Source organism: Dendronephthya gigantea, unplaced genomic scaffold (assembly GCF_004324835.1).
Source record: "Dendronephthya gigantea isolate DGI-Jeju-01 unplaced genomic scaffold, DenGig_1.0 000027F, whole genome shotgun sequence".
Classification (NCBI taxonomy): Eukaryota; Metazoa; Cnidaria; class Anthozoa; order Malacalcyonacea; family Nephtheidae; genus Dendronephthya; species Dendronephthya gigantea.
This window is the reverse complement of record NW_021163037.1, coordinates 1,248,707-1,275,035: the sequence shown is the minus strand read 5'-3', so window position 1 is coordinate 1,275,035 and position 26,329 is coordinate 1,248,707. Positions and strand designations below refer to the sequence as shown.

Genomic DNA, 26,329 nt, shown 5'->3' with positions numbered 1-26,329 from the left:
TTATTCATGTATGGATTTCCCTACATGAAGTATTCTATGCCCAAATCCAACATGGCAGACAAATTTGCATGGAAGAAGTAGGAATATAATATTTATTTAGTTAAATTCTAGAGCTGTGAACATATTATTCGGAAGTGATGCTTAGAGGAGGTTTGATTCATAGGTAAGTTATCATACTTTGCCTTGGATGACGCCTTACGTGCCAGGATTCGTATAAAAGTGGAGAAATATTATATAGACTATAGAGTAAGCTACAAAATAATAAGATTGAGAGTTGCTTAAGATTGATAGACTTGCTTTGTATGTGTATACTTAATAAATATGTATTTACAGGTTCGGCAATGTACCATGGCTGAGCAAATGTGTGCATTCCGGGGCGTTGGATTTAAACTATTTTTCTGTTTCACGGGCACATATAAAAGCAAAAGCTGAAACGGATTTGGGAGAGCAAACAAGTATTCCTGCTGAAAATGAGTTGGTAAGATCTTTAGTGTTTGTGAATATCTAAAAAACTAGTTTTGTCTTTTTGAAATCACTAATTACAAAAGATTTCTCCTGTATAATGATAGCCCTAACTAGAGATCTAGATCTATAAATCTATAGTCAAATGCTTAGAGATTAATGCATTGTGTAGCAAGGAGCAACCCCTTGATGTAACATGTACAGACCTTGCTTGGTTCAAATTCATATCTCCATGCCTCTCCATGCCCATCTCTGACATAACTTTATGTAAGATCATAATTATAGTAAAAAGTTGACTTTTTTACCACTAACTGTATATCAATTCCAGGTTAACATGTATATACTCAGTGCAATTTATTTTTGTTTGTGTATTAGGTTATTTATAACAGTCGACGAAACATAGATGCCAGACCACGTAAACTTAATCTTTTAGCCAAGCAAGTAAGTAAAAAATAATATAAAACTTTTTTAATCACCTGATGTGTATACTCTGAGTGTGAAACCACTGACTGTATATTTCCAACTTTGTGTAATTTATCATTGAATGTGATATTCAAACTATAAGATAATCAAGAGGCAAAGATGCAAGGCATTCAGTCGATTCATAAGAGCGAGGCTCCTGAAGATTGAATGTCGTAATTATAATTGTGAATTAGGAATATGCATCAATGCACATTCAATATTTAGAGCATCAAATCTCCAGGTTCAATACCACAGTTATACTAACCTGCGATTAGCTACACTAACCTATGATCAGGTATATAAGTAAATACAGAACCTAACTAAAGTCCAGCGTAGCCTTAACAATATCCGTTTGACATTGTGAATCTAATAACATCTACTTCTTTATAATCCTACTTCTGGTAAAACCATAAAACGATAAAAGCACAGCTTTATTATGGCTCGGAAAATGACTTAATGTAAAACTCCATTTACCAGTTGTTTGAGAATCTAGTGCATATTCTCTTGTGATCTTTCTCCTGGGGAATCTCACTGTAATTTTAAATGTTAGAACTACTGAAATGCTGAATAATGATGTCTTGTTGCTTCGTGTTAAAAATGGCTGTTAAAGGTTCAGTTATAAAAGCAAAAAACAAACAAAGCTACCTTTTTTTATATATTTATTGAAAGCAAAAAACAAAAACTGATTACAAGATCACGTGACTAAAAACCGGGAAGTTGTTGACTATAGGTTTTCCCACTATGTCATTAACAATCTATCTTCAAGACTTTAAACGTGAAAAAGTCTTAAAATGAAAGTCTAAAAATGAAAGTCTAAGAATGAAATCTGGTTGGAGTTGATTAACGAACCAATATGTATCCCATGGCTTTGAGGTTCTTGACTCCGTTGTCTGGCGAACACTGGGCAAGATTACCTGCTGTGTTAAGCGAATGTTGCCGACCCTCGCAAGCTTGAAACGCTTGATACACGCCGCCTTCGGCCCCCAGGCCTATGAAAGAGTCGGGTGAATGACAGGTGTGTTCGTTGTTTGTCACAAGACCCAACCGCACTCTTGTGAAACGATTTGCACCCGAGTAAACGTTGAATCCTTCGCGGTTGCAGTTATGCTGTAAGGATGATCCATGGATGAGCTGTTTCCATTGCGAGCGACCAATATAAGTTCTTCGATAACTGCCGTCAGCGATGAGATCGTACAAGGACGATGCTGGACATGAGAAAGAGAATGCTTTCAGTTGACCACCATGTTTCATGGCAACACAAATTTCTTTGATTGGAGTTTTCCAATATGTCTGTCCCTTAAATTCTCGGTGGTCTAGACCACCATTTCTTCCATAATGGTTGTCGTTATAAGTGCTTGTGCTCGTCCAATGGCCAGAATTGTATCGGAATGTACTCTAAATATTAATACGTTTAATTTAAACCCTTAAACTGACACCTACATAGAGATAACTACATGGGTGCGCAACAAAATGAATTCTGTTTTGGTTGTTTTCGGGTGAATAATATATAATAGTACACTCCAGCACAGTATAATTTTTTGAACTAAATAATAATACAGTAGAAATACACAAACGAATGGACAAAGCTAACGAAAACTTCTGTTTATCTTTTAGTATATTATGGACGTCAGTACATGAATTTCAGGCCATAGCTTTTAATTTTTCCAAATTTTAATTTTAACTAAAATCGTCAATTTATTTAACAAATTTTGCATAAACTATTGGAAGAAAATTCGATCTCTTTATATATACGTGTGTTAACACTAATACGATTTATCTCAGTGGCCAAAAACCCAATATAACACTTATTTGACAACTTATTGATATATCGAATATTCGAGATTCACAAGTATATGTGCCGCTACATTCATAAAGTCTGTTCGCGTAGTAATTCCCACCTGGCTTCCGTCAATTTTCATCACCATCGTCCAACCACCACCAGAACAACCGGAAACAGACGACATTTGACAGTACACTTTCATTTCTCCGTTTTTACCATCACTGATTGTGTAAATACCATTACCGTTGTTGTTGCTATGGTTAGACGAAACAGCTCAATTTTTATTATGCAAAACCCGCGAGCGGAGATTTTTACGATCGGTATTTTGAATGATTGATTTTTAGAAACACCGGGCTATAGCGGGGAGTATTTTCATATGTACTCCGAAATTCACCATAATCCTTAATTTTTATCAGGCAGTTTTTATATATAGCTATATATTGACTTGGCATTGGCTTTTCACTTTTTCACCAGAAAACTAAACAGATCGAAAACGGGCTGAAGGTCGTCTAAACGTAGCCAATCCACACCCACGGATAGATAAAAAAATTTGACGTGAAGCATTTAATGCCATATTTTTTATTACGATCAATTCATTGATTGCACTCGTGATTGCACTCAAAGCAACCGGTTGAAAACAAGGCAATCAAATCTATATTGTTACTTGGTTTTTTTTTGACAAAATAAAGCAAATTCAGGAGACGTGTTTTCACCTCCCTCCTATGATATAGCCACTCGTACCTGTGACTGTCCAATATTTCTTTGCATGATTTGAACACTGCAACAAAAGAAATTAACCAGTAAATTAGTATTAAAAATATCTAACAAAACAAAGGTCTGCAGATCTCTCTCAAATTTTTTTGGATCTCAACGTTAGTTTCACAGAGAAACTATTTCCAGTTTTACATTCATTGCCATACTGTACATGCATATATAGATTTATTGAAGAAGATCTTAATGTTAAATCATTGCGAATCGTATAATATCAGCATATCTCTTTTTTGAATGTGTGATAACATTTTCCAGTCACTCCAATGCCAGCTCCTTACCTTTGACACATTGCTTGTGCACATCTTGAAACGGAAACAAAATGTCAATACATATGCCTTACTTTTCAATGCATATGCAGGTTGAAAATTTTTGCATGGTTGAACCATCAAACATCTCAGTGGCAGATTTAGGGGATTTGGGGTTGCTCAAAACTCATTATACCAGCCCACATTTAGATATACATTGCCATTTTAAAAAGCCTTCATAAATCCATTGCTATAGATTTGAGATCTAAAATATTCTTTAGACATTTAAAACCATGCAATCACGAAGTAAGGTACAGTACCCTGAATATATAATTGTGCTGCTGTAATTTAATTATACCTATCCGGCGTTTTCGCCCACTAAAAACGCAAGATTTTAAAACGCTCCCAGAGTGGAAGACTGCCAAGCGGATACGTGCATTGCAAGTGGACGGCTTTGACAGATAGATTTTAAAACGACATAAAAACATGACGTTAAAAGTCCAATCCATCCACGTACGCTTGGCTAAAACATCCAGTGTTTTCATTAGCTATACCTTCTTGAGCCTTTGCAAGATCATTGCTGGTCTTTTTGCGTGTCAATTCATTTAGAAGTTGATTTGCTACAATATCCTAAAAAATATCAGATATATTTTCGATATAGCGTAACGAACACGATCTCCTTGAAGATCCGATTTGGTTCCTAATATATGTAACAAATATATTACAATTTAGTCGTCCAATAGTAATCGACGCACTGATGACGTTACAACATGGTAAAACGCGAGAATTTTTCATGCGCCGCAGAGTAATTTAGAATTTTATATAGCAATTATAATAGAACAAAGTTTATTGAAGAATTAAAGATGGTGGTGATCTCTACATTTATTTATACATATACATCATAGATCACACACGGCTTTCGACAAATCAAAATTATTGACAAATTTAATTTTATTATTATACTTACAACATGAAGAAGTGTAATAAGAGTGAACGCTGCTACCAATCTCATTGTTCAGTATTAGATCTGCGTTTGGTCTGTATGTATATAGTTCCTCCCGCTCTGTCTGATCCGAAATAAAAAAAATGTTTTGCGCATCAACATTTAAAGACTACCGTGTGTACCATGCCTGCGAAATGTAGGTGTATACATGTCATTGCGTTGTGCCATAACATACGTGACTTCCTTTTTAATTTTGATAAATTCCAGATCTTTATGTTCCAGATATGCATGTTTGTCACTTTATTTCAGCTCTATCGATTCAAGCATTTTTATATACTCATTAAGGTGGTCTTGTATCAAGTGGCGTGGGAATACGGAGGGTGGGCACAGGGGGCACTTGCCCCCCCAAAATTCTATTTTAAAATCGGAAGTGCCCTTTTTGTTTCCTGTGTACGGCCACCTACACGTGCCCAAATCTTTTTGTATAGAGCATAAATATAAACCACAGTAATGATGTCCTTGCAGGTTTGGCCATCAAACTGTCCCTATAAATATTTTCAGTTGTCTTTTTTATTAACCAAAAGTGCCCCTTGAAGCTGGTGCCCCTAATCTCTGGATGCGTCTTATGCCCCTAATTGCAAGCCAAGTTGCAAGTCGACATAAAAACATGACGTAAAAATATTAAAGTATTAAAGATGGTGGTGATCTGCACATTTCTATATATCTACATCTACATCATAGATCACGCACAGTGTAATAAGAGTGAAACGCTGCCACCAATCTCACTTTAGATCTGCATTTTGTCTGTATGCAGTATATAGTTTCTCCCGCTCGGTCTGATCCAAAATAAAAAAATTTGTTTTCACATTAACATTTAAAGACTACTGTGTGTTAAAGTATACCATGTCTGTGAAATGTAGGTTTATATATGTCTTTGCGTTGTGCCATAACATACTTGACTTCCTTGTATTGGAGGAGGTTTTGTAATTTTGATATATCCCAGATCCTTATAATAAATAAGGCTGCATGTTTGTCATTTTATTTCAGCTCTATCAATTCAAGCATTTTTATATATTTATTAAAGGTGGTCTTGTACGAAACATTTTTTAAAAATCGTTTCATGCCATACTGCAACTGCAGTGGCGTAGGAACCGGAGAAGGGGCACTTTCCCCAAAAAAATTCTATTTTAAAATCGGAGGTGCCCTTTTTGTCTCCTGTGTACGCCCACCTACACGTGCCCAAATCGTTTTGTAGAAAATAAATATAAACCACAGTAGTGATGTCCTTGCAGGTTTGGCAATCGACGGTCCCTATACATATTTTCAGTTTTCCTTTTTATGAACCAAAAGTGCCCCTTGAAGCTGGTGCCCCCTAATCTCTGAATGCTTTTTACGCTCTTGATTGCAAGCCAAGTCATAAGTCGACATAAAAAACATGCCGTTAAAATTCCAATCCACCCACGTTCGCTTGGCTAAAACATCCAGCGTTTTATTAGCTATACCTTCTTAATTCAGCCTTTGAAAGATCATTGCTGATCTTTTAGCATGTCAATTCATTCAGAAGTTGATTTTTACAATATCCTAAAAGATATCAGATATATTTTCGATATTGCGCAACGAACACGATCTCCTTGAAGATCCGATTGGGTTCCTAATATATGTAAGAAATACAGTACAATTTAGTCGTCCGTTAGTAATCGACGCACTGATGACGTTAGGACGTTGTAAAACATAAGAATTGTCCATGCGCCGCAGAGTAATTTGGAATTTTATATAGCAAATATAATGCAAGAAAAAATATTGAAGAATTAAAGATGGTGGTGATCTGCACATTTCTATATAGTATATATCTACATCTTAACATCATTGATCACACACGGTGTAATAAGAGTGAATGTTGCCAGCAATCTCATTGCTGAATGGAATAAAACGCGTTTGCATTCGTACCACCTGAAATTTCTGGCAATCATTCTCGTGTTTTTCTCAGTAGTGTTAACATTAGAAGCGCTTCGAGAGCTCTAATCTGTCAAGGTGCATTTTGTTCATAATTCATTCAAGCTGTCAGTTTTTGTGATATGCATGTTCTAGATGTTTAGGTATATTATGCATCTCCAAGCTTTAGCTAAAGCCAAATTAAAAATAGAGAGAATGGATATTATGTGGGCTCAACGTTTTCTCTACTATTTCATAACCCACGCGGCACTGGCTTCTTTTACGCGGAATTCGTGACTTCAAGCGTTTATGTTGTCAGGGGCCAGCTATAATATAAAATACTAGTTAACTTTTAACTGTAGTTAAGGACAGAATTGGACAATCAGAGTCTATTTCAATGTGTATATTTCTGAGTTATATAACTAGGATTTAACTATATGCAAAATGTAGTTAAAGAGTTTTATACAACCGTTTATAGTACAACCGTTTATAGTACATATAATGTCATATGTAAGACATCTATAATTATGTTTCACATTCTTTTGTATATGAGTATCCCATGCAATATCCAGGTATTCATAAATTCATAAATGAAGTAAATATAGACGAAAATGAAGGAAATATATGTGTGGGCACAACTTTCATTTCTTAACCACTTGGGCATGTCACACACAGAATTCGGGACTTCAAGCAGAAAGGGTTTCTGGTTTAAAGAGGTTTTTAAGGGTCTTAATTTCGAGTGGAATTATGAGTCAACTATGACAAAAATGAGTCAACTATAGGTCTTCCGGCAGGAATCGAACCTATGCTCTTGTGATGCCGATGCAATGCTCTTGCGATGAAATTAAAGTTTAATTAAGCTGTCAGATGTGAAATATGTTCCAGATTTTTAAGCACGTAATTCCTCCTCGATTCCCAGTTATTTTATTTTGTATATAACACCTTATTTATTTAATGTATTTTACTCAGCATTGGCATTATATAGCTAGTCATTAAATAAAAAACTCCATTTTTTTCATATTCCACTGTAATAGACCTTCTCATGCAAATTAACCCATTTCAAGTCAAATGGTCTGAAATGGTTAAGTTTTATTGGCCATTCCATGGTCACAACATCTGAAATGGGTTAATTTGCATACAAGCTGAAAAGGTGTATTATAAATATACTATTTATATTCTTTTTATGAGAAAAAAGATTGTCCCAATATTTCCATCATGATCACAATTAACTCCAACTGAATAATCCTACAAATGTATATAAAGCGCACAGACTGCCCTCATGCATTTTTCTCTATATATTATACAACGTCTTACTACATCTACTTCGTATATTATTTGCCTTCCTCCATTTTGGGTGAAAAACCCTTCAGTTAAAAGCAAACGAACAAACGATGCAAATGAGATTGCAGTAGTAGCCAGTACTGTTACTTATATACACGTAGCTACGTGTGCCTGTGATTTCGAAGATTTTCAATGTTTCAAGGATTTTTAGTAGTCCTGCATGTGGCTTCAATAAAATAACACGTAGATGTTTAATTCCTCCTAGCTGCAGTAAGTTTTAAGTGGGTTTCATGATAGTACAGTTGCACCAACTACTGTCAAACTATAGCAAAAGAGCTTCCACTATTGCCCAGCATATGAAAATGGATTCAAGAATTCATTCCTAATAAAGTGTACTTCTGCATGTTCACTACAACTAGAACATTCAAAGTTTTCGTGATTTTATTAAAGTTTCTTTGTGAATTATCTTTGTTTACAATCTAAGGCCTTAACATATCTGATTTTTAGGTGGGTTTTTCAAATTTCTCTATTTTATTCCATTCCAGTTGGAAGGATAGTTTTGCTCAGGTCTGCGTCAAAATTAACTACAAAATCGTATTAATTTACATTTTTCGTCTTGTCTGATTTGGTGATAATTGGCGATGTGTCCGCGTCAATTATTATATAATCTAGGAATAGAATTATAGAGATAAAGTATCAATTATATACTCTAGTTTCTAGCTACTTTTTATAAATTATTATAAATTATTACTGTTGGATTTTAGACTTTATTCGTTATATGTAATAGATTTTGTAAAAGGTCTTACTCGTTCTAGATTCGCTACCTTCCACTGTCAGACGCCATACAGCAAATGGAGTTTTCTGTCAAGAAAGCGGCAACTAGTATCAAGGAGGTATATATAATTATTGCGGCTTTTGTGGGATATTTATCATTTATAGACCTGACTGATATATCTGGTTCCTTGATCGTATAACAACAATTGAATACGGCAATTTAAGTATACAATAAGAGAATCATGAGAGTCATATTTATACAGCTGTTTTAGAAAATCAACCCCAAACATGTATGATCATGCATGTTTATGCTTGTCAATATCATTGTGTAGGTCTTAATAGAAACACAAAACAAAGCCAAAAGTGATCATGGCATCACAAATGCATCTGATTTGTGGATTGGTATGTACACTATAGGTTGTTTGAACGCGAATTGCTCTGTACATAGTGTTTCTCAAAGTGATTAATCATTTTAGCGCTTATATACATGCAGCTTAATATAGACCTTTTGACCATTGTTTGAACCTTTATAACACTCGCATCTGGTAAGGCAAGGGGGCAACTAAAGGACAACGTTTAGGGATTATGACAGTGCAATGGGGCTATACTCATATTTCGACCATAATATGGCATTTCCACCGCTGCAATATGAAATTGCCTCGCAGCTGTTTTTTTTCACTCGTTTTTTTAAACATATGTTATTTGTTGATATAACATATACCACGAGTTGATGTAACTCGTTTGCGGTTAAAAAATGTCGGACGTGCATGTTCAGACGTAAGAGGTGCAAGAGAGGTAATTGATTTAGTAAAGATCGCAACATTTTTTTCTATCACAATTTCAAAACAAAAACACCAAAATCTGGAACCCATAATCCGCAGTTGCTGCCAGCTTGTCTAGTCTTTTCCTTTTGTTTGGGTTTTGAAATCTTTTGCTCATTAATTAAACATGTTGTTTATCTGAAATCCTCAATACAAAATATGGCATAACTACTATATTGTGTGTTTTGAAATCCAAAATCCGTTTGAATTTTCAACTTTTAATGTAATGCGTATTAAATTATATTTCAATCTTGCATGCATGGGAGTAAAAAAATAAAGCCTCAGTCTGTCAGTATTTCTGAGTCGTCTCTGTATTCAACATTGCCGCTGTACGTTCGCTTAAATTCCAAAATATCTCGCGTGTGATTATTCACGCATGCACGTAAATAAACAGGATGCATTGTACAGTATTTTTCGCGTACGAAAGTTTGGGTCAGCGAGAGGTTGTGAACTTATGGGATGAAAGTGAGCGATGCAACTAATGTTTGACTAATGATGTTTTCGGCAACACTGACGTCGCGCGCACATTATCTAAGAGCAATTTCACTTCGCCTTCGCCATTCAAAGGGCCTTTTTAAGGGGATTTTTTCTCTCTTGGGGACTGAAGTGGGTTTACTGGGAAACTGCCCAACTAATGGGAACAAAGAGCGTGGCAGCAGGCTTTGCCCCCAGACTATATGTTAAAAGAGGCCCAGTCGCGATTTCAAACAAGAACGACGTCGTCACCCAAAGCGACTCAATTTACAAAAATAGGTATGCAATGCATACATGTGGGTAGCCTCCAAAGCATTGGCAAAGATTTTCAAGTTTTGTTCAATGTCAAATGACAGGCCGCAATAATGCCGGGGAAATCAACTGCACGATGCTTAGTTTTACGTTCTAATGCCATAGGCTAAGGCAAAAATGGGCTAGTTTGCTAGTTGGGTACAGTTATAACAAAGTAGACATAAGAATAATCAATGAAATACCATTTCTGCGATTCATTTATCTGAAAGTTTAGGCCAGTTTACACCGACCAGACTGACAAAATTTCGGCTCTGCCCAGTCTTTTTCGTATAGATAAACAAACTCGGCGGACAGACATGCATCATCGCTCATCGTTTTTTGCGTATAGCATAGTGGTTAGCCCGCGAACGGGCTACCCACAAAAACGGCTGGTGCTCGTAATTCAAAAACTTGCTTAAGCTAACTAATAATACTCCTGCACGCGAAACAACGGACGAATTTGCACTACTCCAATTTCAATTTATAACTGATTACTTCTAGCTGAGTCCTATGTTGGTAGAGGATTCATTGAGAAGAATATGATCCGACATGGCCGAGGAAGATATGGGAGGGGGAGAAAGGCGTTTACTCACTATTTTGTCGTCGTTAAAGAAGGGTTGCCGAAACCCAAAGACCAAAGACGGAGCTACGACAACAAGACAGAATTTGAACGTTACGTTGAATACAAACCAAGGATACTGGATAGTCATGCATGGTGGTAAAGTACTGCATTGTGTATTATTTTTCTAGTCAGTGAATAGCCCGTGCATGTGATGGTGTGAAGTTGCGGATTTCAAACAATATACTAGAAAAATCGGACAACAGGACAACTCTATTTGGAAATCCAAGATCCGTTGTACGAAAATATATTGATTTAAATCGTATTACAGAAAAGAATAATATCAGTAATAGTCATAGTTACGTGACCTCTGAATACGCACTTGATGACGATAGAGTCTTGAATCCATACTTTTTCATCCTGCATGTCCTTTCTAACGTCCCCTATGCCCTTTGCTATTTTAAAATGCATTACACAAATTATATGAAAGATGCTATTGGCGAAACTATTTTGGACACTTTCTTAGTCGTTTCTAATGTCTTTGGTATAAGCCGCGCGTCTTTATCCTGAGAATCTCTCACAATATACGTACGTCCAATGTAATTTATGCAAGCACTCCATGTAATGCTTTTAATTGTGATAAATCGGCAGGTCGCAATTATAAAAAAATAACTTGGCAGGTCGCAATTATAAAAAGGTATCTTGCACCGACCGGGAGAAATGGTAAAGAGTGGATATCATATTTATATCGTCCCTAACAAGAGGTAAGTGGTCGATATCGTCCCTTCTTGACCACTTCCTGGACTTCTTTTGCTCTCTTTCTTAACCAGAGAAGAATGGCTGGAACTAAATGGGTACATTTTACTATCGTCATGCTTGGAAAGTAATTTCTAATCTCAAAAGGGTACTCGACGCACGCTGAACAACGATATATAATTGCATTTGGCTGATTTTGATGAGTTCGTCTGCACCGCTTTCGTGGCTGTTTGAAGAAATTTATGTCATAATATTCTGAGGACTTGATGCATCAGTTGCTCATTGACAGCCAACCATAACTTGTATATAAGAGGGGACGGAATATAGCTGTCATTTGAAACCCCTATTAAGATCTTCGTATACAAGACAGTAGATATCGTATTGGCTTATCGCTTCGATCATTCAATCTATACGTACAGCTGCGCATGCAACCGCGCGTCTGTACGTAATTAAGGTTATACGGTAATAATAACTTCTCAATAAGCCCGAGCACAGCACATCTGCTTGCATGCGTCGTACACGAGTTAAAATGGACGAAAGCGTTAATAAATCGGTAGCCATGGGAAAGAATGCGTTTGATTGCATTTCACCTCCAGACGAAACGACGAAAGCTCGCGAGAATCGCAGTTCGTCGCTGAAGAATAAACATTCCACGATATCGCGGCGCTTCCAAGAGGATAAAACGAATTTATACAGCGTAACTTCACCGCAACAAACAGGATTTACCGACGACGCCTCTAGGAGAGAAAATTCCGGACATTATGAACGTCCAGCGGGGTCTCCACAAGAAAATCTTTCCCTTCTTCCCAAACAACGACGCCACGGCGTCACGGAATGCGAAACGTGCTCGGAACAAAGGCAACGAAAGATTGGAATCGCGGAAAACAGGGATTCCGTGTCGGACAGGACATTTCTGAGAGTTTTGCACAAGAAGTTTTAAGCTCTATATTCAATTTAGTGCACTATGTATAATGTATATCTTCATTTGAATAATCGTTTAGTGACGAATGCTTTGCCCCACAATATCTGACGTGTTGACCTGTTAATTAATACCCGTCGCCCAGATCAACGGTCGACCGTTGAAGAAATGTTGCACTCGCAAGGAAACTGCCAATACTGTTTGTTCAGGACTTTTTGCTTTTATATTGCAATAGTCGCTCCATAAACAATTACATAATGAAGGCGGGAAAAGCGCTCTAAATGTCCTTGTACCAATACAGAATATGTCGACATAATTATATGCATCGCTTCGAAGCTATTATTCTAATTCAACGTTGCTTCGCACAACGGAATATTTCAATTATTACGATAAAGTAACCAATAAATGCGCAATTTCTAGCTCATTTTTCACGTTAATCGAAGTTCTTAAGTATCTGACATTTGTTTCACAGGGTGCGCGTTTCTGTGATGGAGTGTTAGATAAATATGTTATGAATATTTAATGACGGGCAGTTTGCAATCAATTTATAAAGTATAAACATGACTATGACTCTATCGATATATTACGAAACTGCTATATTTAAAATATTGTTTAATGATGAATTATTACATGTGCTTGAATCAAGATACCATGATATACCGAATATTGCAATAAATATGCCGAGGAAAAACATCTATGCAAAAACGTTTGGCATTGCACGTACAGAGACTCCTATCAACAAAATTTCACATTCATTAAATTAAATTTGGTTCAAGCCGGCTATCCAAGAATCAAAATAATATGTTCAGTTATTTCTTCCAACAAATTATTGCCTTGGCAGAGACTGTATTAAAGGACTATCAAACGAGTCCATTGCTTTATAGCGTGAGAATGTAAGAGACGTAGTCAAGTGTTTTCTACGCTTCTCGAGTATTCTGACAACATCATCTAGTGGGAGCAATACAGGTTTTGACATTTATTCAAAATTTCGATGTTAAAATTTCAACAGCATCTTTGGCTCTTATACGTGGCAAAATCGTGCAAAAATGTTCGTAAACAACCAATGCATAAATATAAACACGCCGACCACATGTATGCATATAGTTCTGCGATGCACGGTACGACATATGGCGTATACTCAGCCTAGACGCATCTTACGACTAATAATCCAAACGCGTTGTAATGGTATAATTAAGCATAATGTTCCAAATTCACAAATATTTTATTCAAAAACTTGAACAAGCTCTACTATAAGCGAGGAAGGGAGAGGGCGCGGTGGGGGTTTGGCGAATTTGGTTAACTTGGTCATTTTGTACTCGTGAATCAAACAATTTTTGCTGGATTCATTCGTTCCCTCCCCCTCAAATACACTCGTACGCCTACACAACCCAAAGGCACGATTCTCTATTTACCGCCCGCTTCACTCCCGGGGTGAAGCAGCTTTTGCCGGAAAATCTGCCCATGCGACCGTGACGGGCCTGAAAAACAAAGCGCGCTTTACCCGCGCGGACGTAATGTAGAATTGCCTTAAAGAAAACCTTGCTACCAGCTGGTCAGGGAGTGGTCTCGAAGAATCTCGATCAGCTATGAATATTAGTTTATGTGGTGCCTGAGGTTTGCCTAAAATCGACACAGTAGTTTTCCTAGTTTTCTTTTTCACACTAGTTTTCTTTTGAAGGTAAAAATATTGCTAAATCGTCTCGATTGCTCGCCACATTTCAGTACATTACGTGACCAACTCCAAGTCGCCAACCGGTTTGAACAAGGATGGGCTTTATATTAGTTTAGTAAGCGCCTTTTCAGTAATCCAAACATGAAATAATCGTCACAAGGAAATTACATTGGTATAAAACTATCATTAAATTTTAAGAATTGTTCAATTAACACCAACTACTTTGACAATTCCTTTTCCTTTAAAACTTTTCTTAAAATTTTTCCACTCACTGATTTCGGGATCTCGTCAACATATTCTATGCCACCACGAAGCTTTTTGTACGGAGCGAGGTTCTTCTCCATATGACCGTATACTTCTTCTTCGCTTACATCTTTCGCTACAACGAAAGCTTTTGGAAGTTCGCCGCATTTTTCATCAGGGATACCGATAACAGCAGCATCTTGGATGTTTGGGTGGGCAATTAACGTCGCTTCAAGCTCGCCAGGTGCAACCTAGGAAGGTGTTTAAAAATATGCATAAGAAATCATTTCTCGTTTACTCGAATTACAGACCGGATAGTGTCTTATTTTCGTTAGAATAATACAAATTATTGTGGTGCCACCAAAGTCTATAGCTTTGAAATCTACTCTTTTGTGACTATACTATTACTTGGCTTCGCACTGAACAAAGGTCATTTGATTTGAATTTGTTTTTAAACCGATTTCCACTGAGCATCATCGGACCTTGTTGATTCGGTTAACTGAACGGAACCGAGGTTTTTTTTATTAACATTGCCTAATATGTTAGAGATGATCATTTGATTATTTATGATTGCCGTTGTTACTTGTTCCAAAGATACCGTTTTATACAATGCAATTGCCGTGCACACCTGGTAGCCTTTGTACTTTATCAGCTCTTTACATCGATCAACGATATAAAAAAACTCATCAGAATCATAGTATCCGATATCACCAGAACGGAACCAGCCATCAGAGTCGATGGCTTCGCTTGTTGCTTTGGGATTGTTGTAGTATCCTAAAACGAGGTTCATTCTATAGTGTCATATGCATGTATGGTTGGTATTGGCATATAATAAGGAGGGGACCAGAAAGCCCACTCAGCAGTTTTATGCAAGAATATGCAATGAGCTGGCCAGATCGCGAAGCAGCTACTTAAAAAGGCCATGTTACACGGTGCAATTTTTCTTGCGACTTGCAATGCAATTCTACTTTTAAGAGACGTAAATTAGTGAAGAGTCTTTAAAATGTTAGTTTAAGAAGCGCCATGGAGTGTAATTAAGACAAAAGTTCTGTAGTTGCCAAATTTACATTTCTCAAAAGAAGAATTGCACCGTGTAACACGGCCTTTAGTGCAGCGTGTTTATTGGCCAAAAAATCAACCGGCTAGGACGATGGTGAACAAATCGTGTGATACGGCATGCGAGAAGACATTCACATCAAAGGTTCCGACTAAAGTGGATCAACGAATTTTGTAAAATACGCTCGGCTAATGTGATTTCATTTTTCAGCGAACGAACACGAATTCGTTTGTTGGTTTTTTAACAACATAGGCTTAATTTCTAGATGTTCAGGTGCTCCGCATTCCCCTTGGGGATTTTAGCACTCGCCAGAGAATTAACCAATTCGTACTGATATACTTGTACTGACGTATTGTTCTTGCGTTTCCTAAAAAATATGTAACAGCTTGCCTTTCATTACTTGAGGACCTCGGATACATATTTCTCCTTCTTCATTTGCGCCAACTGTTTCCCCAGTATATAAATCAGTCACCTTGTAATAATAATCAGAATATACACGTAGGTTATTCGATTTGTGAACATAGCAGATGTACTCTGCATCTTGGGAGACTATATCTCTCTCTTTACGAAAATGTCAAAAACAAAACTCAAGGAGCACGCCACGACATGGATTTCACGGTACCTTAGCTTCAGTATTAGGGAGAACTACTCCAGATGATCCCGCTCTTGGTGCTGCTTCTGGAGATAAGAATACTCCAGGACTGGTTTCTGTGAGACCGTAGCCTGAATGAAACAACATCGTTATTTAAGTTTCTGTTGCACAATGCAATTTTTCACGCAGCTTGAAGACAATTATACTTTTGAGAGATATAAATTAGGTAACTACGAAACTTTCGAGTTTATTACACTCCATCGACGTTTGGTATGCTCCATTTTGCAGAATATTCACTAATTTACATCTATTAAAAGTAAAATTTCATTGCAAGTTACAAGAAAGAGCACTATGTAACAGGGCCTTCGACCAGCAAATATGGTGCTTGATGCGAATCTTTGCACATTGCAAAGGGATAAAAGGAAGAAGCGACGATGCTCTTGTGGTCTTGATGCATGGCCTTGCGGTCTGTTAGAAGCCAGCTGACCCCAAATTCTATACCCCCACTTCTTAAAAAAGGCCTAATAATAAACACACCATTACCTTGCCCGAGTCTTGTATTTTTGTGTCGCTCAAGAAAAACACTTTCAAGATCTGAAGAAAGAGGAGCAGCCCCGCACAAAATAGATCGTAGAGATGATACATCGTAGTTGTCAACAATAGGACTTTTCGCAAGAAGCAAAATTACAGGAGGAGCTGTGGAAAGTTTTGAGATCTAAAATAACGTAAATTTATATATTAATAATTTAATTACAATAATACTTAACATACAATTAAAAATCAACCCCTTGGCAAAAATCTTTTTGTAGCGAAAGTGAAGTGAAATGTCTCCAAAGCATTGAATTAAAATAAATGAAAGGCTGTGTACAAGCGTAATGGAAACCAAACGGGGTGAAGACACAAACTGTGCAATAAGAGTTTGGCGTTTGCAGATATATAATTACCGTTATGAGGTAAAGTACAGACTTTAAAATTCCCCTTCATATTTCCTAAATGAATTTTATGACATATGTTCTCCAAATCTAAAATTTTCTAAACTAACAATCTGCAAGCTTGAGCTTTAAACTGGATACGACAATATATATTTGAATCGTACCTTGAATTTTTGAATTGTCTCTAAAAATAACTCCGGCTCAAACTGAGGCAAGCTTACTACAGTCCCTCCATTATACAAGGTAACGCCAAGAACAACATTAAATCCAAGAATGTGAAAAAACGGCGCTGAACCTAATACTTTGTCATCAAAATATGTATCAATGTATCCAGGCGTGTCAACCAGTTGCTGTATGTTCACAGATAGGTTGAAATGAGTTAACATAACACCTTTTGGTAAGCCTGTGGTGCCACTAGAATATGGTAATACCGCCACGTCTTCTTTTGGATTGATCATGACATCTTTTGGAAATGTTTTTCCATCGTCCTCAAAAAGTTTAGAGATTGGTCTACAGCCCTCCGCCTCACCAACTACAATCACTTCTTTTAATCCACACTGTTTTGCTGCTTCTTTTGCAGTAGGGGCAAAGGCAGGAACTGTAAAAATATATTGAGCTTTTGTGTCTTTCAACTGGTAGCTCAACTCAGGAACGGTTGCCATACTAGATATTAATGTGCATATACCACCCAGAGATAATACAGACAGATACAAAATAGGATATTCTGCAATATTATAACAAAATAGAGCACACACATCTCCTTTCTTGAAGCCAAGTTTTGTCAATGCTGAGCCCAATTTAATCACCATTTCTTGCAGTTGTGGGTAGGTGTATTGCTTTCCAGTGATTCCATCGATCTGAATGTGAAATATTACATTAAATCTAAAGCACTTAGCATATTTGTGCATAGTCAGAGACATTGACTGTCCTATCGCATTGGGGGAGATCAAGCCACTCAGAGGCTGGAGCTTCCCTGCGAACCTATTGCAGAATCTAATTGCATAACTTGGGAAATTACAAGTTTCATTGTGTTCTCTCATACACCTTGCATTAATTGCAGGTTAGTAGTACTACTGAGTCAGACATCGATTATTCTTAGTTTTTATCTTCTTTAATACTTACATTGCATGTTTATTCGTTTATATTATAATACTATTTTTAATACTTGTACATAGGTATTTTTAATCTATTGTAATTGTGTGACGCCCCTCACGAAAACCATCGACAGATGATGAGGGTAGCGTGATTAAATAAAGTTTTATTGATTGATTGATTGATATCTGCAGAAGCTTGCATATCAGCATATGTCTTAATTATCTGTGCTATAATATCAAAATAAATGTCACATGTCAAAATAAATATTCAAAAAATAATCTCATGAACTTTGAAATCATGGTCAGCAACTTTTTAGCCAATAAATTGAGTATATATAATGCAAACCAATTTACAGCCATAGCCTATTGCAATAACTAATTAACCTCCTTGATGGGCCTGATATATGCCTGCATACTATTGGCATTTGATGCAAGGCAAATATAATCCCTGTCATTGACAGGTACTGCTAGGTAATAGGTGAAAAATTATGCTCTTTCATGACATATGAGTGCATGCAAACTGCAATCTAAACAATATATTATTACAGTATATATTCACTTCCGGTGAAAAAATGAATTATTAGCAAGAAATATTCCTCTTATTGTTTTCAGGGAGTGAAGTACAGCATTTATAAAGTGTTATTTTGTTTATCACAGAGTATGTTGATTTTTTTTAGCTTGTAATGGCTATTAAAGCATAAGCTAGTTAACTAACGTTTCAATGAGACCAGTCCACGCACCAGCTTAAATGCTGTATTAATACATGTACGTACCACCCAGTCACAAAATGCAAGTCTTGGGGAAGCAATTTGTACATTTTCGCTAGTTTACACAGACAATTGACACGTTGTACGAATCTTAAATAGAGTGTACATACCATTGCTGGTTTGTTGCCGAATGTATCAAATTTATCAAACAGAAATTCCGGTAGGGATTTATCTTCCACAATACTGCTCAAATCAGGACTCTTGCTTTTAACAATGTTGGAATGATTGCTCGAAGCATATCTCTTTATTCGATTTGCAATCGATCTAAGAAAGATCTATAGATTAGTTTATACATCCGGTTGTTTATAGGCGTAAATTTCAGGAAAGCTTTATACCTGTGTGGGGACAAAACACTAACATATCGCTGACTACAGCAATAGGTTGCTGCCGGAAGGACAGTCATAGTTTTCTGGTACGAAGGCCATAATCTCGCTTGTCGTAATACAAACGCCATATTTATAATTATATTTGTATTTCAGTATTGTAGTTCGTAATGGCGCAATAGACGCAGTGCAGGTGGTAGTCATGCTTGCCTAACGTGATGCAGATGTGAGGTATGACGAGAGGTGTGACCTCTGGGGGGTGTAACTGAAGAGAGAGTTCATGCGGTAAATTTCCATATTTTGATATAGTCAATTGCTTGTCCTATCAGTCTTAGTCTAGTGGTGAAGACAATTGTCTCGTAACTTTTAGGTCGGTGATTCCACAGTTGGTGGTGATTCGCATGCTGGGACGAATATATTTTCATTATGACTTTGAAAAAGTATTTAGGTAAAAATAAATAAATGTAGCCTTTAACACCAAGCACTGATGTTCTAATCCTTTTATGCTAATTAGAAATTTGCATACATGTTCCCGGTACTGTCTTTAACCTGTGATGTGTGCACGTGGTTATTTTACACTATGTGCACCATGTGCATTATCAAGAATCAAAAATGTTATTTATTCACATCATTTCTCAAATAGACCAACCTGTTTTAGCTTATAGTAAATGTAGTGAGTGAAAAAGAACACTTTACGGTTATTAAACATATCTAAACGCTATTGGAAAACGATAAAAAGTCAAATTTAGAATAAAGAAACCCAGCACAGTCGCAGGGAAAGAATAATAATCCCACAATCACCACATAGAGCAATGTCATATATACTAAGCATTGGCTTTTGGAATCGCATCCACAGCGTGACACGCCCATCTATCGGTTCTCAAGAGAGGAGCCTCTTTCCTGTTTCGGCTCCTCTTGGAAGTTTGGCTATGGCGCCGTAGTTGTTGGCTTCTTGCATGTCTTAAGCGGAAGGATTAAATTATGAAACTGAAAGGAATGTGTTTTTCATTATGAACTTGAAAAAAGGTTTAAGTAAAACAAAAATACCGTCAATTCTCCCAGCAGCAAATAGTCTAGGGGTGGCGACAATGGTTTCGCAACTTACAAATTATGGTTAAAATCCTACGTAAAAGAGAAGATTTAGGTAAGTTAGAAAAATACAGCTTTTGATTTCAAGATCAGGGGCCGGTTGTATCAAGCCCGTTTAGCTTAAACGGCGGATAAGCTAAAATTAAATACCACTCTTACATCCCTCTTGAATGATTCAACTTGAATATTGTGCACTGAAAATGTAGTTGTAAACAGTATCGTTGTATTAAGGTTAAAAACATTTAGTTTGCTTCTTGGATAAAACGATAGACTTACTTTCTATTTTTATCTTAAACACCGTTTAACCTAAACGGGCTTGATACAACCGGCCTCTGTTGGCCCAGTGGTGAAGGCGATTGTCGTGTTATTCAGTAATAGTATGTCGCAAGCTAATAAATATCGTGCTAAATGTCGATTTTTTTGCCTTCTGAAAGGCGTGATTTTGAAGGCGATGTATTGAAAGGGAATTCAGTCATTGCAAAAATATCGAAAACTACGATACCATTTAGAGCAAACGTGACAAATTTTTTTATGTTAACAGAGCTTAAGAGAATTTTAGCTGTGAAATTAGTTGCGTAAGTTGACACATTCTAATGAATCCACCAAATGATATACCATTTCCCTGAAATTTTAATTTGTAACCTGTGAAATCAGACTTGACTTCATTGACCGTAAACAATTGCACCGTGACCGTAAGCTTCACCCGGGCCACATATATCTAGCTTATGGTGAGGTAATGTTAATTTGCTCAAGGGATTCCATACCTGTGATATTTTTGCGTCAACACAAATGGTTGATAATAGGTTAAAGCTACGAATATAAGGTACAGTTATGTGCGTTTTAGACAAGAACATAACTCATCATCATGACTCACTGAGGTCATTAATTTATGTACAATCCTTGGAAAAAGGTTAATAAAATAACTGAGTGTCGTAATTCGCCACACGTCCTGCTGGTCTGGTGGTAGCTCTCCCGGGTTCCATGCGGCGGGTTGTATCCCACCATAACTGTTTTTCATTGTGAACTTCATAAAAAGGATAAAGTAAATTAATTAGGCACGTCTGCCACAAGATCTTGCAGTCTAGTGGATAAGACCATGGTCTCCCAAGGGGTAAATCTATCAGTCGAATCCTACCATAACCGCGTTTTTCATTATGAAGTTCGTAAAAAGGATAAAGTAAATTAAATAACCATAGTCTTTCAGCATAAGATCTTGTAGTCTAGTGGCGAGGACAATGATCTCCAAAGTGGTAAATCGATGTTTCGAATCCTGCCATAACCGTTTTTCATTATGAACTTCGTAAAAAAGATAAAGTAAATTAAATAACCATAGCCGTTCAGCAGAAGATCTTGTTGCCTAGTGGCTAACACAATGGGCTCCTCAGTGGTAAATCGATGGTTCGAATCCTATCATAACCGTTTTTCATTATGAACTTCGTAAAAAGGATAAAGTAAATGAAATAACCATAGCCTTTCAGCACAAGATCTTGTAGCCTAGTGGGTAACACAATGGACTCCCAAGTGGTAAATCGGTGGTTCGAATCCTACCATGATCGTTTTTCATTATGAAGTTCGTAAAAAGGATAAAGTAAACTAAATACCCTTAGCCATTCAGCTCAAGATCTTGTAGTCTAGTGGTCAAGATGTTAGTTTCATGTGTCGACAGTCGAAGGTTCGAATCTCGTTTTAGATGAAAATTTTCGTTATTAATAAAACATTGTAAGGTCATGGCGAATAAGTTGGTGTAGGCTTCCAACAATCACCAGTTAGCCTTGTGGTAAAGTCGTGGACTATCAAGTACAAGATAGAGGTATCAAGAACAGTGTGGGACGTTGCTCATGGCGCGAAAAAGAAGAAAAGAAAAAAAAAGAAAAAATTGGTAGGTATGTTGTTCTGGGGAGGTTTGTACTCTGTTAATCTTTGCAAATCAAAGTTAATCTTTAGGGAAATTTAGGGAAACCAGGGGATAGAAAGGGTGAATGAGGGGTACATGAGTACAAAAAGACTTAGTAATTGGGCGGCCACGGCTCCCGGGGGCAGGAGGGCCACGGCTCCCGGGGGCAGGAGAGAGGGCATAGGTGAGAAAACAGTATATAAAATGTTTAAGTCTTTTTGTACTCATTTAAACCTCTTTACCCCTATTTATCCTCCTATTTACTCCTATCTATCCCTACTTTTACCTATCCCCACATACCCCCAACTATCCCCTAACACAATTAAATGTTTGAAGAAAGCTTGCTTTGAAAGTCAGGAAAGCCGGGGGAAAGAGAACCCCCTCAGTCTACTCCTCGCCCAAGGCGAGGGCATATTCGCCCTCTCGCTCTACTCCTCTCACACTCACAAATTCTCACTTTATTATACCTTGTTCTTTTTCCGGTTTATCCAGGGCTTGAACCATCGACTGTATACTTGGCACATCATCGTCTTCACCACTACACCACCAGTTCTTGTGGTGTAAGCCTAGAGTTTTTTATTTTACTTAATCCTTTTTGGAAGGATCTTTGATGAATTAGAAGAAAAAAACATTCCCATCTGGGGCTCGAACCTTCGCCCTTACACTCGGAGAGCACTGCCTTTGCCAGTAGACCGCACGATCTTGCGATGAAAGGCTGCACTTTTTTATATTACTGAATACCTCATGGGTAGGATCTCAAATGAAATAACAATTTAAAAGAGTTCTTTTTAATGTTCATGATTTATTTTCTTGTCTTAAATTGTATCTTATGCGTAGCTTGTAACCTAATAGTAGCCATTTGTGTTCTCGCTAAAATATCACATGCAGGTATGAAGTGCCTTAAAGCACTATTGTTTTCATAAGTTAGTTGTTATATGCGGCCCAAGTGAAGCTAATGGTTACGGTGCAATTCGGTTTGGTATTTTTAATGAAGTAAATTCCAAGTAAACGGTACAAGAAATAAGAAAAGCCGAATACTCATGTTACTGAGACTGGAAAGTTGATAGCCGTAAAAACCCGTCTGAATGTGAATTGGGATCTGGAAAATTTATACGTGTGGTGATGCATGGTTCGGGTAATGCGTAATCATTGCGATACTAATTGTGTTTATTTTCCGTAGTCTTGTTCCGTTCTTGCCATGCTGATATTTCTCAAACTCGTCTGATTCACTGATCCGTCTGAATGCGAATTTAAGACGAGTTTCTCCTCCGGACGAGTTTCCCGTCTTCGATGAGTTTCCCGTCTTTATGAGTTTCCCCTGTATATGAATTCGACTAAATGTATATAACTCCTATAGTCATGAGGCAACAAGCATTAGCCATTACATCTGAAATTGCAAATAAGCAAATATCCAGTTAAACAGATATTGAATATTTATTTCAAGACTGTTCGTAGCCGGTTCGTCGAATATAAAATGCATTAATCTAATATTTAAACCTTTGGAGTAAAGAGACCAACGGCTTAACAACTGTTTGACGACCACATCGTTTGTCGATAAGCTATTGTTGTCTATTTAACTTAATCGTTTCTTCGAAGAACTTTTAAATGAATAATTATGAATCGTTGCCGTAATATTGTAGAGCTGCTGTTTGTTTGTTACCGCGGTTAACTGCGGAAATTGAGCTTTTGAACTGAACTTCTTTTTTCTTAGCGTATTTTATATTCGACGAACCTGCTAGACAAGCTAGTATTTCGACTCTTTATACAACAAAGTCTTGAGATAAATAGTTAATATCTGTTTAACTGGATATTTTCTTAATTCTTGTACCGTTTACTTGGAATCTACTTCATTAAAAATACAAAACAATCGCACCGTAACCATTAGCTTCACTTGGGCCGCATATAACAACTAACTTATGAAAACAATAGTGCTTTAAGGCACTTCGTACCTAATATGTGATATTTTAGCGAGAACACAAATGGCTACTATTAGGTTACAAGCTACGCATAAGATACAATTGTGTGCGTGTTTTAGACAAGAAAATAAATCATGAGCATTAAAAAGAACTCCTTTAAATTGTTATTTCATTTGAGATCCTACCCATGAGGTATTCAGTAATATAAAAAAGTGCAGCCTTTCATCGCAAGATCGTGCGGTCTACTGGCAAAGGCAGTGCTCTCCGAGTTTAAGGGCGAAGGTTCGAGCCCCAGATGGGAATGTTTTTTTTTCTATTTCATCAAAGATCCTTCCAAAAAGGATTAAGTAAAATAAAAAACTCTAGGCTTACACCACAAGAACTGGTGGTGTTGTGGTGAAGACGATGATGTGCCAAGTATACAGTCGATGGTTCAAGCCCTGGATAAACCGGAAAAAGAACAAGGTATAATAAAGTGAGAATTTGTGAGTGTGAGAGGAGTAGAGCGAGAGGGCGAATATGCCCTCGCCTTGGGCGAGGAGTAGACTGAGGGGGGTTCTCTTTCCCCCGGCTTTCCTGACTTTCAAAGCAAGCTTTCTTCAAACATTTAATTGTGTTAGGGGATAGTTGGGGGTATGTGGGGATAGGTAAAAGTAGGGATAGATAGGAGTAAATAGGAGGATAAATAGGGGTAAAGAGGTTTAAATGAGTACAAAAAGACTTAAACATTTTATATACTGTTTTCTCACCTATGCCCTCCCTCCTGCCCCCGGGAGCCGTGGCCCTCCTGCCCCCGGGAGCCGTGGTCGCCCAATTACTAAGTCTTTTTGTACTCATGTACCCCTCATTCACCCTATCTATCCCCTGGTTTCCCTGAATTTCCCTAAAGATTAACTTTGATTTGCAAAGATTAACCGAGTACAAACCTCCCCAGAACAACATACCTACCGTTTTTTTCTTTTTTTTTCTTTTTCGCGCCATGAGCAACGTCCCGCGCTGTTCTTGATACCTCTATCTTGTACTTGATGGTCCACGACTTTACCACAAGGCTAACTGGTGATTGTTGGAAGCCTACACCAACTTATTCACCATGACCTTACAATGTTTTATTAATAACGAAAATTTTCATCTAAAACGAGATTCGAACCTTCGACTGTCGACACATGAGACTAACATCTTGACCACTAGACTACAAGATCTTGAGCTGAATGGCTTTGGGTATTTAGTCTACTTTATCCTTTTTACGAACTTCATAATGAAAAACGATTATGGTAGGCTTCGAACCATCAATTTACCACTTGGGAGTCCACTGTGTTAGCCACTAGACTACAAGATCTTCTGCTGAACGACTATGGTTATTTAATTTACTTTATCGTTTTTACGAAGTTCATATGATTAAAAACAGTTATGGCAGGATTCGAAACATCGATTTACCACTTTGGAAATCATTGTCCTCGCCACTAGACTACAAAATCTTGTGCTGAAAGGTTATGGTTATTTAATTTACTTTATCCTTTTTACGAAGTTCATAATGAAAAACGGTTATGATATGATTCGAACCATCGATTTACCACTTGGGAGCCCATTGTGTTAGCCACTAGACTACAAGATCTTGGGCCGAATAGCTATGGTTATTTAATTTGCTTTATCCTTTTCAGAAGTTCATAATGAAAAACGGTTATTGTAGGATTAGAACCATCGATTTACCGGTTGGGAATCCGTTGTGTTAGCCACTAGACTACAAAGTCTTCTGCTAAAAGAGTAAGGTTATTTAATTTACTTTATCCTTTTCACCAAATTCATAATGAAAAACGGTTATGCTGGGATTCGAACCACCGATTTACCACTTGGGAGACCATTGTCTTCACCACTAAGTTACGAGATCTGGTGCTGAACGGCTATGGTTCTTTGATTTACTTTATCCTTTCTCGAAAGACATAATGAAAAACGGACATACTTGGACTCGAACCTCCAGTTTGAAACATGGGAGAACATTGCCTTTACCGTTAGAACCAGGGCGCTTATATATAAGCGCCCTGGTTAGAACAGCAGAACTTCTGCCGAATTACTACCGGCACTATTTTATTTTACTCACCCTTTTTCGAAGGATTTTACATAAAATTAAATAATTTTACTTTGATGATGATGATTAATTTTCTTGTCTTAGTTGTCTAAAACACACAAAACTGAATCTTATTCGTAGCTTTAACCTAATATATATGGAGTCCATTAAGCAAAGGAGGAGCATTACCTCGCCATAAGCTAGTTATATGCGGCCCA

General features: G+C 37.2%; 2 protein-coding genes and 1 long non-coding RNA gene across 3 annotated transcripts; 1 reads left to right on the top strand and 2 right to left on the bottom strand.

Moving 5' to 3' along the window:
• The first annotated feature begins 53 nt into the window (after positions 1 to 53).
• On the top strand, positions 54 to 13,112 carry LOC114523508 (39S ribosomal protein L22, mitochondrial-like). The gene is made up of 6 exons (XM_028544458.1): positions 54 to 163; positions 334 to 478; positions 838 to 903; positions 8,692 to 8,769; positions 8,983 to 9,052; positions 10,738 to 13,112. The coding sequence occupies exons 1-6, from the start codon at positions 138 to 140 to the stop codon at positions 10,956 to 10,958; spliced, it is 606 nt and encodes a 201-aa protein (XP_028400259.1). The 5' UTR covers positions 54 to 137; the 3' UTR covers positions 10,959 to 13,112.
• Positions 2,241 to 6,504, bottom strand: LOC114523509. Its single transcript, XR_003687029.1, has 5 exons — positions 4,275 to 6,504; positions 3,754 to 3,777; positions 3,446 to 3,482; positions 2,823 to 2,958; positions 2,241 to 2,319 (listed from the first exon to the last, which is right to left on the bottom strand). It is a non-coding gene; the product is annotated as an uncharacterized LOC114523509 (long non-coding RNA).
• Positions 13,113 to 13,118: 6 nt separating the features above from the next.
• LOC114523505 (probable 4-coumarate--CoA ligase 1) lies at positions 13,119 to 19,344 on the bottom strand. The gene is made up of 8 exons (XM_028544456.1): positions 19,163 to 19,344; positions 18,938 to 19,091; positions 17,131 to 17,823; positions 16,578 to 16,749; positions 16,065 to 16,165; positions 15,833 to 15,914; positions 15,014 to 15,159; positions 13,119 to 14,636 (listed from the first exon to the last, which is right to left on the bottom strand). Exons 1-8 carry the CDS (start codon positions 19,279 to 19,281, stop codon positions 14,361 to 14,363), a joined length of 1,743 nt encoding a protein of 580 aa, XP_028400257.1. The 5' UTR covers positions 19,282 to 19,344; the 3' UTR covers positions 13,119 to 14,360.
• Between the last annotated feature and the right edge of the window lie 6,985 nt (positions 19,345 to 26,329).